Source organism: Alosa sapidissima, chromosome 15 (assembly GCF_018492685.1).
Source record: "Alosa sapidissima isolate fAloSap1 chromosome 15, fAloSap1.pri, whole genome shotgun sequence".
In the NCBI taxonomy this organism is placed as follows: Eukaryota; Metazoa; Chordata; class Actinopteri; order Clupeiformes; family Clupeidae; genus Alosa; species Alosa sapidissima.
In genome coordinates this window covers 11,193,179-11,208,959 of record NC_055971.1, presented here as the reverse complement: position 1 = coordinate 11,208,959, position 15,781 = coordinate 11,193,179, and the positions used below count along the sequence as shown (strand labels likewise).

The following is a 15,781-nucleotide window of genomic DNA, read 5'->3' as shown; positions in this document are numbered from 1 at the left end:
ACAATGCATTTTGCCCAAGAACCCAGACTTGAGGATCAAATGGCTTCAGTTTATTTTTTGGAACGATGCTACAGGCTTTGCAAAAAGGTTGCTGTTGAAGCCTGCAGTAGACTACCATCGCAGCAGTCTACGACCAGTGCCCATAAGTAAAACGTTATTGTCAACTCAAGGAAGTGCTATGTTTTACAGGTTTAATGAACCCGCTAGCCTAGCAGGTTTTATTTATGCACATTTGGACAACGCTAGCACTCGCTAGCCAAGCAAAGTTCATGCCATGAAGCTAAAATTAGTTGATAACAGCTACCATCCCGGTAGTCTACAACCAGTGCAGTCCGTAACTAAAACTGTCAACTCAAGAAAGTCTTATGTTATAGGTTTGTTTTCTTTGTGTTTCGGGAGTATTTCAACCACAACTGACCTGTCGCTAAGCTCCGCCCCCCATTGTTACCGTGTGAAAACTCGGACAAACAAACCAGACTTGATTAGAAATACATTGTGGACAATGGCAGCTGACAGTATATGAAAGCAGGCTTTGAGGACGTTTTGGTCGATAAAGGATTTACTTTCCTCCAGAAGCTATCAAAAGGGACTTAACTAGATATACCGCATAGCGAAAATAAATCATATTAATGAATTTGTCTCCATCTTCTACTCCATCCCCACTCTTGAAAATGTTGTGTTTGCTTGTTTGGAATGTGGCCGGGCCGCACACAAAGTAGCCTACTGGCGCTGCAAAGGTGAATAGATTTGTAGCACTTGCCAAAAAATGTGTAGCATTGTTATAAAACCTTTAAAATATCTAAACAATCACAAGTAGGGCAGTTCATCACAGTCCATCCATTGCAACTGGACTGATGGAAGGTACACCTGTAGGCTACATTGTATTTGGGAAAAGCAGAAGGTAGCAGCATAATGTATTTATTTATTTATTATTAAACAAAACAATCCCTGTCAGTTCCATGCAGTTTTTTAACAGCGATCAAGAAGAGAGGTCATGTCATGGATTTTTGTGAATGTTTCTTCTTCTACATATGCATAAGTTTAGTCATCTAGTTCATATGATATTCAGCTTTATTGTCAATGGAAAAATGAAATACCAGTAATCTAAAACAAAATGCCGTTTTACCCAGTGGTGCAAATAACTGACATGTCCAAAAGGGCCTTCATGAAATGCGTTGCTAGACTGTTCATACACATTTTAACGGGCCAAGTTGAAGAGCTACTGTCCGTTATTGTTTGTGCAAACAATATGCTGATTCATGTTCACTTGCATTTTGCAACTATGAGGTCCATGGTTAGTCTGGCTTTTGTCGTGGAAAAACCGGTCCACTTCCGAATCCACTGAACAATTTATCACTTAACTACTTACTAATTAGCACTCTGGGACAAAGCGTCCGAAGGAGACAATGCAGACAGGAGATCTCTGAAGACTGTTGATCTTTATTTACCGTATTGCAGTGATAGTCCAGCCTAAACGATGTCCAGACCAGGTGTCAAGCAATAGGGTGATGTGAGATGTCATCAGCTGGCGCCCCCGATGAGATCTGACTAACAGGTGGCTGCGACCTATCTTTTATACTCCTTAACCTTGGGGTTGGGCCCTCTCGCCACCCTCGAAAGACACCTGTTGGCCTATCAGCATCCACCAAGGTTACAACTATTGGTGGAACCCATTGTCTCATCATGCATAAATTATATGCAAAACTGTCTCCTTCTGGGTTTTTTCCCAGATTCGGTTTTAACAGTTGTAACAGGGCTTCTTATCTTGCCACCTGTTACTTGGCCTTGCTGTTACCACCATTACATCATCCAATTACATCATCCTCTCGCTCTCGACCATCTAGTTCACTGTGAACTCCTTCACCCCCTCGACCATCCAGCCAGGTGTCACTGTGAACTCCCTCACCCCACTCCTTGACTGCTGGTCTGGTCTGTTTAAGATGTGTACAGGCCTTGAAGTCTCATAATAATTGCAGTAATATCAAAGTTTATAAAAACCATACATGCATCCGTTAAGTCATAGAAATCCACCACACTTTCGCCAGACCAAGCTCAATCTTTTAAGAAATCGAAAAGGAATCGCCGGCAGATCAGGCTGAGTTCACCCAGCCTAGTCCATAGGCGCCCGATAGAAATATTGTTTAATTTTGCGATTGAGATATCCACGCACTGTCGCCCCCCCCGCGACGTGTTCATCCCCGGTTTCAGAGCTATTCTAAATGCAAAAATGCATAGAGGGAGTTATGACAAAACCGTGAGTGTTAACAAACTATAGGCTATATAATGTAGGCCCTATGCTAGGCCTATTACACAACATACATTGTCACTAGGCTATGCTGGCTCCTTTGGGAACCAATGGCTTACAGTATCAAGCGGACAATAGGATAATTCCGGTGTGATTTTGACCTAAAGTGTGTTGAAACATGATACCGAGTGTGAATGTATGTCTCATAGCTCACTTTGGCTTGTCCCCTGCACTCAGAAAGCTGGCGCTAGTTAGCCAATGCTACCAACACAGTGTTTCATTGTGGTGCCTCGAGCATCGGCCTAGCCATGCAAATAAATCACTGTTTTACACCATTTACGAGGCTCAAAGTAGCTCCATACTTCATTGGTAGACTTCCGAGGGCCTTGACATTTAAAACGAGACATAGAACTTTGAAAAAGCACTGGTAGTTTATTTACAAGACGATTTATACAGACAGTACCTTAAAGAATTTTACCGTTCGACGCCATCTTGAATTTAGTCACGATAAGTCGAGCGACGAGTACGAACCAACAAGTATGATAAGGGATCAGATTCCAGTTGCTGCTACTGGAAGCAACTGAATCCATGCATTTCCACTGAATTATTTTTGGAATAATAATAAGCCTAGCAGGTTTTATTTATGCACATTTGGACAATGCTAGCACTCGCTAGCCAAGCAAAGTTCATGCCATGAAGCTAAAATTAGTTGATAACCAAATATCGACCAAAACGCCCTCAAAGCCTGCTTTCATATACTGTCAGCTGCCATTGTCCACAATGTATTTCTAATCAAGTCTGGTTTGTTTGTCCCGAGTTTTCGCACGGTAACAATGGGGGGCGGAGCTTAGCGACAGGTCAATTGTGGTTGAAATACTCCCGAAACACAAAGAAAACAAACCAAAATATATCTATGCAAGAACATGGGATGTTGTTGTATTCCAAACAATAAGCCAACAGTCGTGGAAGGGCATTACTACGGTTAAATCTCACTATAATCTCCTAGCTGTGCGATATGTCCCATTACAACCCATTAATTTGATTCGTGTTCTTGCCGTCCACTAGGCTATTTTGCTGTGGCGCGAACAAAACGTGACGTCACATGCAAGGGGTCAAAGTTTTTGGAGAAAGTGGTCTTCAAGCAAGTCTTGGACTTGGACTCTGTTTTCAAGAGTCATTCTACTGAAACTGCTTTTCTGTCTGTGACTGAAGCATTGAGAGTAGCTAAGTCCTCATCTAAGTTGCATCTAAGTCCTCATCTAAGTCATTAGTATTCATTCTACTAGACTTATCTGCAGCATTTGATGCTATTAACCATGACATTCTCCTTTCTACACTATCTGAACTTGGAGTTCTAGGAAAGCCCTTGACTGGTTTAAATCCTACCTTAAAGGGCATTCTTTCAGCATGTCTTGGCAGGTACAGGTATCACAGTCACATGACCTCACAACTGGTGTGCCTCAGGGATCAGTATTAGGGCCCCTACTTTTCTCTATTTACACCACTTCCTTGGGTGAGACCATTTGCTCCCATGAATTTGATTATCACTGCTACGCGGACGATACTCAACCTATCTTGAGCTTTTGGTGTTTCTACCACGAAGCCAGTGTCCTAAAACCCCAGAGTGCTGGTTCACTGACTAGCATGAGTCTTAATGTGTCAGGAGGGAACTAAACTCAAGGTATTACGTATTTAAATTAGCTTCATTGTCTTAAAGATGCCCTGCCACACGTATTTCATTACTTTGTGGTAATGTCTGAAGTTCTACCATGGAGTCTGTAACATTTTTTTGTGGAAAACATGCCTTGGTTACCTTGTTTCAAGCCATTCTAGCGTGGTATTGAAAGCCTGCATGAAGACTCAGCTCGAACGAGCTAAGCTGCTTGACTCTGATTGGCTAACAGCTAGTAGGTTTTGTCCATAACATGACAGCCGTTATCAACAAATTGTAGCTTCTTGGCATGAACTTAGTTTGGCTAGCGAGTGCTAGCATTGTCCAAATGTGCATAAGTAAAACCTGCTAGGGTAGCGAGTGCATTAAACCTGTAAAACATAGCACTTCCTTGAGTTGACAATAACGTTTTACTTATGGGCACTGGTCGTAGACTGCTGCGATGGTAGTCTACTGCAGGCTTCAACAGCAACCTTTTTGCAAAGCCTGTAGCATCGTTCCAAAAAATAAACTGAAGCCATTTGATCCTCAAGTCTGGGTTCTTGGGCAAAATGCATTGTTGAAGTTCTATTCGTGCATAGCGCACAAGTCAGTTGACATTCAGCCATCCTTGCATAGGCCTACTAAAACTGTCACAGAGCTAAGCGAATTTTGTGGGCAAAGTCTCAACTGGGCGATCTCATGAATAGTAATGAGCTCATCAATTCCACGTCAATCTGAAGAGCTTTTGCAATTGGCCTAATTTCTCTGCTTATTTCTTTTCAGTGGCTAGAGCTGATGGAGGAGGTAGCTGTTTATTTTCACATTCACGACATAGCACAAACACATATGGACCTATTATGTAAAAAAAAAATGCAAGTAAAAAACGGTTTTGTGTGGCAGGGCACCTTTAAGACATTAAATTGTAGATGAAAGGACAGGTATAACCATTTTATGGGATGCAAAATGTTAAACTACAATAAAACACGATCACTGTATGCCTTAAAAGAAACTTTAGCATATGCTAATTGGCCCCACCCATCTCAATTGAATTAGGCTAACAGTGGGATGTGTTGGACTGGGTTATGTACTAATTAACTCTGACTGGGTGTTTGATCTAACTGATCCAATTGATCTAACTCTAGGGTAGAAGCCAAATAGCTAATTTCCCAAAAGGCAGCATATGTTTCTTTAAGAAACTTGACAGACGCTAGCATCCATGGGTTTTAGCCTCCTTGCTAGCATGCCAGCCTCCAAATTAGAAGGATTGAGCCCTGGCAAGTACAGGGTTAGTCACACAGTTAAAACTTCACACATAGCCTAAATGCACAACCGTTTTTGACTCTGTCAGAATTTATGGATACTTTATTAAAATCCAACATGTTTGCCATTTGAATTATGCATGACTGTCACATGTATTTCATAATGCTGAAAGATGGCTATAGACACGTCGTATTATGTGTTAAAAGCTGCATAGCATTATAAATGTAGAAAAAAAGGGCATATTTTGGTGGCCATATTTGAAGTCAAGATAGGGGCCACTAGGGGGCGCTATGTGTTGGGGTCCATCTCAATTTTTGATCACTAGGGGTAGTACTATAACTGTACCAAGTTCCGTGCTTTCTGCAAAAACTAAACGATTCAGGTAAAAATCTGGCCTTAGCAGCTGTACTATCTGCAATGGTAGGGATCAGGGGACAGCTCCTGAGGCACGGGAGGTGCCCTCAAGTACAGTTCAGCTCTTCTCACATGCAGTACACTTCTCCCTTGGGTCTGGGTATATGAGCATTAGCTTGAATAGGTCACCTGAGCAGAGTTTACCTCATATGGTCACTGATATATACATATCTGTCCCACGGCAGAGATAGGTGGTGTATTAAAATGTGCTAGCTGAGGTAGGTGGTGTATTAAAATGTGCTATTTCTTTGTTTTATGATTTTGGTGTTTGCCTATTTTCTGTCATGCATCTGTAGGGTGAGAACTCTGTCATACTGTGTTGTGCACGTTATACATGAGATGTGTTTTAATGTATTTCGATCGTGCACACTTAAATATGTTTTCTCATTCTGCAGCCAGTTAGAGTGCTGCATGTGTATTAGGCTAGTTAATGTGCTGCTAGCTGAGTTATGACAGGTACGTGGCTTCGATAGATTGACTGATGTCGTGTTTTAATAAGTGGTTTACCTGGTCTGTTTTGCAGGAGTTGTGACGCGCCTGGCTCGCTCCATGCCTGATTAGTTTCTTTCTTTTCTGTCATCTCAGGTACGCCACATATTTTATAATTGTTTGAATATTGTCTTATGTAAACTTGTGCGACTATTGTCGACTTTTGCAACTGTCCCACGGCAGAGGAGTTGTGCTGCGCCTGGCTCGCTCCATGCCTGATTAGTTTCTTTCTTTTCTGTCATCTCAGCAATAAACAGTAAAATCAAGGTCGGTTGTGGCGTCCATCCTTTTCTAAAACACAACGCAGAGTGATCGACGGAGGGGAGAGACCACCTTTATATGGCTCTGGCAGAGACTACCTCCGTTACATTTACACTGAATTTCAAATTCTATTATGAGTTCCAAATCGCAATCTTCTACTGTTAAAGTACTTAAAATGTAATCTGTGTTTTAGTGTAGTGATCACACTAAGACGGTCCCTATAAGGTCCCCATCTGCATGTTGTTGCGTAGTTTCAAAACAACACTGTTGATATGCTGCTCTGACAGAATGATCAGATGCTTTATTGAACTAATGACAAAAAAGAGCTATAAAGAGATGCTGATTGCACAGGTATAAGAGTGAAACACCAATGTCTATGTTACTTAGTGTGTGACAAGTTGACAAGAATCACTACTAGGATAATTGTCGATTTATGTTACACCCATAACAAAAGTGTCATAGGCTACTCTTTTTAACCCACGAGGATGGCAATTTAGCATGATACAACCTTCTCTTGGAAAATATTGATTTAATATTGATTTTCTCTTGACCAATATGTTTGTACTGACTGTTAATAACACTGCCACACGCAAAAGGTTGTAAGACAATGTGGTAGAAACATGGCCTTTATTTAAGCCTTTATTTGTTATCACAAATATTTGTACATGTCTCCAAAGTAATTTTGGACGCCAATGTTCTTGCAACAGTTACCAGGTCTTTGAGTATAGAATGGTTCTTTGCCATCACTCAGGCCTTGTGCTCCCTCCATATAATTTTGATGGGATTCATGTCTGGACTCTGGCTGGGCCTGACATTGTTCTCTGTTAACCACTTCTTGCCTTGTTTGGCTCTGAGATCATTGTGTGGTTTAACGGTCCAATGTTCCATGAACAATTCCAACGCCGGACTATTTATTTGCATTTTCTCTCACTAAATCATGATTAATGCATTATCATACCGGATACGTAATCATCCCACCTCTTGTAACTTTCACCTAACTTTCACAGACCGGCCCACTTTTTTAGTGGTGGTAGAAAATTGGATAAATAAGGCAACATTTCAGCTCTTATCCTGTAGTTTTTATTATAGGCTACCAATATTCCACAAGGATAGGTTGATAAGTTAACAAAAACAGGAAGGAAGAAATAAAGCATTTGAAATGTATCCCACAATTCCACTAAGAGGCATATTGAACTACTGTATTGTTTACATGTTTTTTTTTTCTGCATGGGTCAGCTATCATGTTGTTGTTTGGTGATTTGCTCCTTTACTACACCCACTTCTGAGCAAACAAGGCATATACGTTGATCATGTAGCCTCATGTATTGGAAGTTTGGCACATTTGGCAGCATTATCTTCCAATACTTTTCGTCTTTTTTTCCTGGCCTTTTCAGTCCCTCTTGGCGTCTTTCTACCATCCATCCTCCTTGACGCTTATCACTACGGTAGGGCCGGCCCGGCTGGTAGGCTATCTGAGAAAACTTTTTAGGAAAGACGGGCTATATGGACCCAACCAGTTAACCTTTCTTGGGAGGGAAGAACTCATGCAGAGGCTGCGGTGTTAGGCATAGAATGCGAACGTGTGTAGCCAACTTTAAGAGAAGATAGATTAACGTGACAAATGTCAATATTTTTCCCTCGACCGGCCCAAAAGTGAAGCGGCCCACCAGGAATTCTCCCGATTACCCACTCCGGGCCTGGACCTTACTGTCTGTATTGATCCTAGGCAGATGGGTCAGGCCCTTGAGTCGTGGATTTGTTCGAGGTTTCTTCCTATATGTATCTCCAATTCTAGGGAGTTTTTCCTCGCCCCTGTTACCCATGGACCTTCTTTCTTTCTTTTCTTTTTTCCCTCTTTTCTTTTTCTCTGATTGCCTACATTCTGTAAAGCGCCATGATACATGTGTAATGTTTTGGCGCTCTATAAGCACACTAAATTGAAATTTAATTGAAATTGAATGTTGCCTATTGGGGCAGGTCTCCACGTCAGAGACTGTTTATTATAAATCTAAGCGTTGGCATGGATTTGAGCATATGCACGGTCTAAGATCAAATCTGTGTGTAAGAGCGTTTTATAAATGAGGCCCTTGGTATACTCTTGTAAAGGTTAAGCTGAGCTTTGCATATTTGGAGAAGAGTGATCCATGATCAGCATGATTGCCAAGTGGTCCATTTTGGGATGGGAGGAAAATTTCAACCACCAAAACACCATACCCATTACCCACAGTGAAGAATCGCTATAGTATTAGTTTGGGGTGTTTTTCAGGCAATGTGGCCTGGCAACATGGTTAAAGTAAATGGCAGCATGAGAAAAATGTATTGTTTTGCTGTTTATATCAATGGTAATGGTAATATATTAACCCAGGACAAGCAGAAGTTCAATATGACTGATTTATTGGGGGAAAAAAAGGTATGCAGTTATTAAAGTGTGTGCAGTCTCTGTGTGTGTGTGTGTGTGTGCGTGCGTGTGCGTGCGCTCTGCATGGTGTGTCCAGGTCCACGGCATGGTGTGGCAACATCCTCAGATGTCGTGTCCTCAGATGTCCAGGTGTCGTGTCCTCAGATGTCTCCAGGAGTCTTCAGATCCTCCAGGTGTCCTTGGATGTACTTAGTCCTCAGGAAGGTACTGGTAGGCCCCAACTAAACTGCAACAGGTAGCATCTGTAAAGAGGGGGGGGGGGGGGGGGGGGGGCATAGAGGGTAGGTGTTAAGACATTGACTTTGTAATATATTACTGTATTATATCATTTTTTTTATATTGATTTTATCGAGAGTATTAAAAAGGATATTAGGGCGATGGGAGCGTGCTCAGCAGCTGGTCCACCCGGCGCTCCAGACAGCTGAAAAGCCCGTCGGCGAGGGCCTGGAGACGGCTGTAGACACTGAGGTCCAGAGAGAACACCTCCTCCAGGAACGCCCGGACGTCCGCCTACAAACCAATATACCGGTTAGTATTACACTTTTGGAGTAGATCACAGGAAAATGTTCTCAGGGTGCGGTCAGTACTTACCTGCAGCATCTGCCAATATTGATGTGCAGCTGGTGAACAGGCCTCAAAGGGCAGGAAGGCATGAACCACTGCAAGCAGTCGGTCCATGAACCCACCCTGCACCCGCTATGGGGGAGAGAATAGAGAGAAACAGGGTCAGTTAGGCATCACAACACAATGAAATGCGTCACAACAGGCACGGAAAGTGTAGCGTTGCTTACAGGGACCAGCTGGCGTTGAGCCACATCAAACATGCCAAACAGCACCAACTCGAACACGATGTCCAGCACATTGATGTAGTGGATCTGAAACAGAAACACGACATGAATTATACATCTATACAAGAGATGTGTCTGTGCTATGAGTTTATAATGCTAACATACCCTCGCCTCTAGAAGCTCCACCTGAATGCTCAGGGCATTCTCCGGGTTCTGGACGTAGGCCACCAGGTCATCAAAGGCCCGCTGAAAGAGATCCGCATCCTACAGGAAAGATAAAGGTGAGAATGAGATAGGTTGTAAATGCTTACAGTATGTATCAACCATCAGGATGGGCACATTATCTACATGTATAACACAGATGTCAGATATAGCGCATACCCTCCCATTCAGTGTGGCCAGGTTCCGCAGGATCATCCTCACAGCAACGCTGGCGTAGTTGCACTGCTGGGCGTCGCTGAGTAGGATCTGATGGAGACAGGACAGGGTTTTGTTAAGGAATCGCTGTCACTATCCACACGCACATCTTTCCTGCACAGAAGAGATGAACTACTCACGGTGAAGGCCTGCCTGAGGGCTGTCAGTCTGGTCGAGAAGTCCTCCAGGTTCTTGGACTGGAAGAAGTTGCTGTTTTTTTGTAAAAAATGTAGTTAGTGCATTTCCAGACAGTTTGAATGGACTATCTGGGCTGTCAGTAACCATATGAGGTAAACTCTGCTCAGGTGACCCGTTCAAGCTAAAGCTCATATACCCAAACCCAAGGGAGAAGTGTATACTGCATGTGAGAAGGGCTGAACCGTACTTACAAGATGAAGGGCACCTCCCGAGCCTCAGGCAGGAGGCAGCTGTCCTCTGATCCCTACCATTACAGATATTCATTTACAAATCGTCAGCATGGTGAGGCAAATTCAGCTGGTCTAAACAGCAACTAAACAACATAGAAGATACCTTTCTGTCGGTGGTTGGTTGAGTTAAACACGAGTGCTCAAAATTACCTGGGCAGAGCTCTGGGTGTCGTCAGCAGCAGCTGAGGCGTCAGCACCAGGTGGGTCAGTGGGACCAGAGGCGTCAGCAGCACCAGCAGCACCATCAGCAGACGGGTCAGGGACCACAGGGGCCGGGACGGAGGTGGTTTCGGACCTCTCTGAGCTCACCAGTGATCCGTTGGCAGACAAGGTCACCCGCTTGTAGGTCTTGGATGTTTGGATGACCTGATTGGAGACCATATCATTGTATGTGAAAAATTAAAACCTGCTCCATCTGTTAGCACAAAATGTAAAAAGATAATTTGATCATAATTAAAACTAGTTTGTACCGGAACTCCATCCATGAGAACCAACAACTTGGACTCTTGCTCATGGTAAGACACTGCACGGACGACCTCACTACAGCGCCACTAGAAAAAGAAAATAAGGATAAATTTTAAATGAATGAATGATCTCCACACAGCTACTGGTATGTAAAGGCAAGAGGACTGGTAGCTCAGTAATTCCTCTTCAGCCAAATCAACACCATCTCTACCTCGATGATGGTTGCAGCATCAGTGGTGGTGTAGGTGTCACGGTTGCCCTGAGTAAACAGTAAAAGACCGCTTTATGTCTTGATCAACTAAAGCCAATTGTAATACATAAGTAATACAATGCAATAATAAGTAATACAATATTATCTTTTTTTAGTTACCTCTGCATCAAGCACACAGTTCTCATCAGCGGTGAACCAGAACTGCGTCCTCAGAGATCCCTCCACTGTCTCCCCTGAGCACCGCCTCTCTCCGACCATCTGGATACAAGACAACATGTGGGAAGGAGACAAGAACATTCTAGATGGATTCATATCCACAATGATATCTAAACATTTTCAAAATGGTGTATGTGCATACCACAGGACCGCAGAAGAACAGGGTGGACGATCTGTACACCATGGTGTAACGAAGCAGGGTCTGGACATCCCACTGCAATTTCACAAAACATTATACATTTTCAGTAAGGCAGACACACTTTGAACTGGCTTCACTTGGTCATTTGGATACATTTGGATATTTCTGTTCTTTGTTAGGTGGTTGATGAAGAATTACAAATATCAGCACCCTTGTCAAAATCAAATTGATTAAATACCCCAGACGGCTGCAGCTGTCCATCCACGCCATCCAGAGTGACCTATAAAACAGAAAACTGGTTAAAACTTGCTGTTGTAGCCTACATTTGGGTTTTATTGCTCAAAGTAATCAGTAGAGTGCTAAACCAAAAGACAAAGACAAACAAATGCCTGCTTACCACCTGGGGTGCGACAGTGTCCACAAGGATGAACCCTGTGATATGAATCAAATGTTTAAAGAATTCCAATTATTTTTTCATAAAACAACCTTAAAAGAGTGATCTCTATAAGTTAACAAAGCGCACAACTGTTTATCTTATCCGACTAGATTACAGGGTAGTTAACCTGATGTTTGATTTACAATATACCTAACACATTCAATAGTTACCGTCTGTCCAGTCCGGCTGAGTTCCGACCTCCGCGGTCTCCCACACAGCCTGGGTTGCAGAGACAGCCGTCTCCTGTACCGCCTGGACACCTGCCTCAGCCCTCTGACATTCTGCCTGAATGCCAGCCTCCACCGTTTCCCATTTGGCCTGGGTCCCAGCATCAGCCGTTTCCCAGCCGGCTTGGGTCGAAGCCTCTGCTGTTTCCCACAGTACTTGGGTCCCAGCGTCAGCCGTTTCCCAGCCGGCTTGGGTCGAAGCCTCAGCTGTTTCCCAGTCCGTCTGGGTGCCGATCTCGGCAGTCTCCTTCCGCCACCTGGAAAACAGAAAAACAGCGCCCACTGCTGTCGCAGTCAGGCCTGCTGTGCAGACCACTGGGCGAAATCCTAATCTAGCGAAGAGGTTATCACGTGACGCCATTAAAAATATAAAAATAAACTGCAACAATTTAAAAACAAACAAACCCAACAATCTTGTGCCTATTGAATTTGATTATAGCTAACTTTGCTAAGTTTCTTAGCCTAGACTAGCCGATAGGTTTAACCTGATGGACCAAGTAGCCTAATTGACAGTTATCAAACTTTAAATGAACAAAATATAAATTAGCAGTAGGTTGTAAAGCTTGCTGGAGACAGAAATAGCAAAATGTAATTAGCAGAAGATCAAGATCTCAAAGTCGTTGGAGAGCAGTCAAAATGCGTCTGGTCAATGTGTTGTCCAAGAGCAACTGATCGGAAAAGTGCATTTTTCTTAAATTTATACTTTGCACGCGTTCTAGAATGGAATTTCTGCAAAATTCTAGACTTCATGACGTTACAGGTCAAATGCATTATCTAGGTTTCATGCTATTTCTTGGTGAAACAATGAATGATTATCTATGAATAAATCGTTAAATTTGTCGTTGTTGTAACTTTATTTTTATGATATTTTGCATATCATAAAAATAAAGTTATATGGTATATGTAGTAACCGTTTTAGAAAAGTTTATTATTATTATTATTATTCAAATGTTTGAAAGGATAGCACCGTGATGGGTTACCGACATGTTCAGCTGGATGGTGACGGATAGTGACGCGCTGCCCAGCAAAGATTCTAGAGCGGAGCACTCTAGAATCTTTGCTGCCCAGTTGGGTCGCTCGCTCAGTCCAGCTGTATGGGTGGTGTCCTTTTTTGCTTAAACCTTTAATTATTTGGCCTCTCCCATACATCAGCACTAGTTGCAGCGGACGGGTCAGGGACAGTGGGCCATACGGAGGATGCCATGCTGATGGCTTATTAATTGCGATAATGTAGGCTAATGATATTGTAGCCTAATGATAACATAGTAAGGCCGTGCTGTGAATAAAACTAACAAAAAGCACAACTTAAATTTTCTAAATGAATGATTTGCGAACCCGGACAGCAAAATATAGTGTCAAATCGACGTTAATTGTTGGTCAGATTGATCAGTTTCCGTCAGACGCCCCAAATTCAACATCGATGGCATGAGTGGTGGTTCTCTCAAAGTAGAGAAGGGTTCTATCTGGGAAGGGTTATCATGGTAAAGAAGGGCTAAAAGACTAGACTGACGGAAATGTAGGTTACAAAACGTCACGTCATGAACAAGCCAACTAAGCTACAGTAGCCTATACGATAGGCTACTGGAAGACACTAAAGATAATTAGTTCATGTAGCGGTACTTTTCCAAAATGTACCAGCAATGTAGGTAGGTAGTATAGCCTACAGGAATAAAATATTTCCAACAGCCCTGTTTATTTTGTGTTGTTTCAGTTGTCCTACAGTGATAACTGGTATAAATTACATTAATGTCATATAAGACAATCTGGGTAATTTAACTCTTTACACATAGGCTTCAGTAATTTTTGGTGCTGCTGTCAATTGTAGCCCATTGAATAATTTGAAATGATACTTTGAAGTCAAGCAGAAACTCTTTAATAATTGCTCGTTAGCCTACTTGAATGTGGAGATCATATGTTCCATGCCTACGTCTGATCAGTCAAAGAGATAACCAATGAGGCCTACATCACTTTCAGTGCTCCATGACAGTTGACAATATATGCATATTTAAGGGTAATGCAAAGATTTTGTATTTAATTAGGTGTGCCCAACCGATTTGAGGGCCGCTTGGGCCAAATATGCCAGGGTCGATTTTTGGTCCCAGTCCGCCCCTGTATACAGTCCATACGGAAAGAATTCACAGCGCTTCACCTTTTCCACAGTTTGTTATGTTTCAGACTCATCTTAAAATGGATTCAATATTTTTTTTCTTAATTTAAGGAAGAAGTAATTATTCAAGGCCAATTTCTTAATTTTATACAGTCAGATTAATCATAGTTTATCGCAATATTACCACTGCATCACCATTATGTCCTAATGTTTGAGACGCGTTAAGTCTTTTCCTTGGCCAATGCTATTCTCTTCCTGGGGTGTTGTAACCTCAACAACAATTTAAAGCTGCAGTTGACTGACAGATTGAGGGGACTTAGCCAAAATTTTGATATATCCTCCTGAGACCCAATCCATGGACCTATGTCCTCTGTAGTGGACATAAGTTCTAGATGCATACCCCTTTACCTCTTTGAGCTATTCTATCAATTCCTGTGGTCTTTTAAAGAGGACATCCCGGGCTTTCTAAGGATATATCATTGCCTGGGTTGCTGGGAACCTCCTCTTTCTTGTTCTCAAAAATGGTTGACATCAAAACAAGCACATTTTATTGAAGGAGAGACAAGTCAAATAGTGTCTTCTTATTAAGCATTCATTATGATGGCAATATATGGTCTTGTTAATGAAAATGTCAGGAATCATATGATTAATTTTGAAAGAAGTTAAGTTATTTACATTTTGAAATAATAGTGACTTTATGAATGTCCATTATAATGGACACCAGGACCAAAATATTTTGATTTTTTGGGGAAATTTAGGAGATCATTTGTATAGGATGAATGGGGGGGGGGGGCAGATTTGAAGCTCTCAGGTGATGAGTGAGTGAAACAGATGAAATAAAAACATGAAAATGAAATGAACAATCCAGAAAAAAGAAATACAACTGTCCAAAAAGGCAAATAAAGTAGTCTAGAAGGATAAATAACCTTAATTTAATACCACTAAAAGCATAGTCCATTTTTGTCTATTTTCATGGCTACATTTTCATACTAAAACGGTTCTTTTGTCACCCACAGGGGACATGCTATAAAATTTAAAATAAAAAGTAAGATGTTTTTTTAATCCTAAATAGAAAGTAAATCACAACAAAAAAGAAATTGTTGGACAATCTTTTTTCTTGGTTCTCAGGAGGATATGGTCCTCTGATGGATTTGTCCCCTCATACCCATTGAGATCAATGAAGGTAAAAAAGATTTTGGCTATGCTGTAATTTAAATTAATTATAAAAACATTTTTGAGAAATCACATTTGTTACAATTCTTTGATGGTGAAAGCAACTGTTGAAAACAGCAGTCTCCTTACCATCCTCCTCATATACCAGTACTGTGCTTCTGAGTTCTGAGCAAAGCGATCTTAGCAAACTAATATACAGTACAGCACCACGATGACGATCTATCTATTTTAATTTAAAACTTTTGAGAAATCACATTGTAACCATTCTGTTATTGATGATAGCAACTAATTGCAACATCAGTGTTTGTATTTGTACAGCTACCTTGTATCGTCCGTTTTGAAGAGTGCCCGCTCACAATGATTTTTTTTATGCTCAATGCACAGATGACCTCTTAATTGTTGTGCACACATTCATATTGCTGCCAAGGTTCA

At 41.8% G+C, this 15,781-nt stretch overlaps 1 protein-coding gene across 1 annotated transcript; it reads right to left on the bottom strand.

Moving 5' to 3' along the window:
* Nucleotides 1-8,700: 8,700 nt before the first annotated feature.
* Nucleotides 8,701-12,720, bottom strand: LOC121684595. Its single transcript, XM_042064655.1, has 15 exons — nt 12,013-12,720; nt 11,804-11,838; nt 11,645-11,686; nt 11,410-11,481; nt 11,211-11,309; nt 11,052-11,099; nt 10,846-10,926; nt 10,526-10,741; nt 10,337-10,389; nt 10,088-10,157; nt 9,912-9,998; nt 9,696-9,794; nt 9,534-9,617; nt 9,334-9,438; nt 8,701-9,252 (listed from the first exon to the last, which is right to left on the bottom strand). Exons 1-15 carry the CDS (start codon nt 12,428-12,430, stop codon nt 9,112-9,114), a joined length of 1,650 nt encoding a protein of 549 aa, XP_041920589.1. The 5' UTR covers nt 12,431-12,720; the 3' UTR covers nt 8,701-9,111.
* Between the last annotated feature and the right edge of the window lie 3,061 nt (nt 12,721-15,781).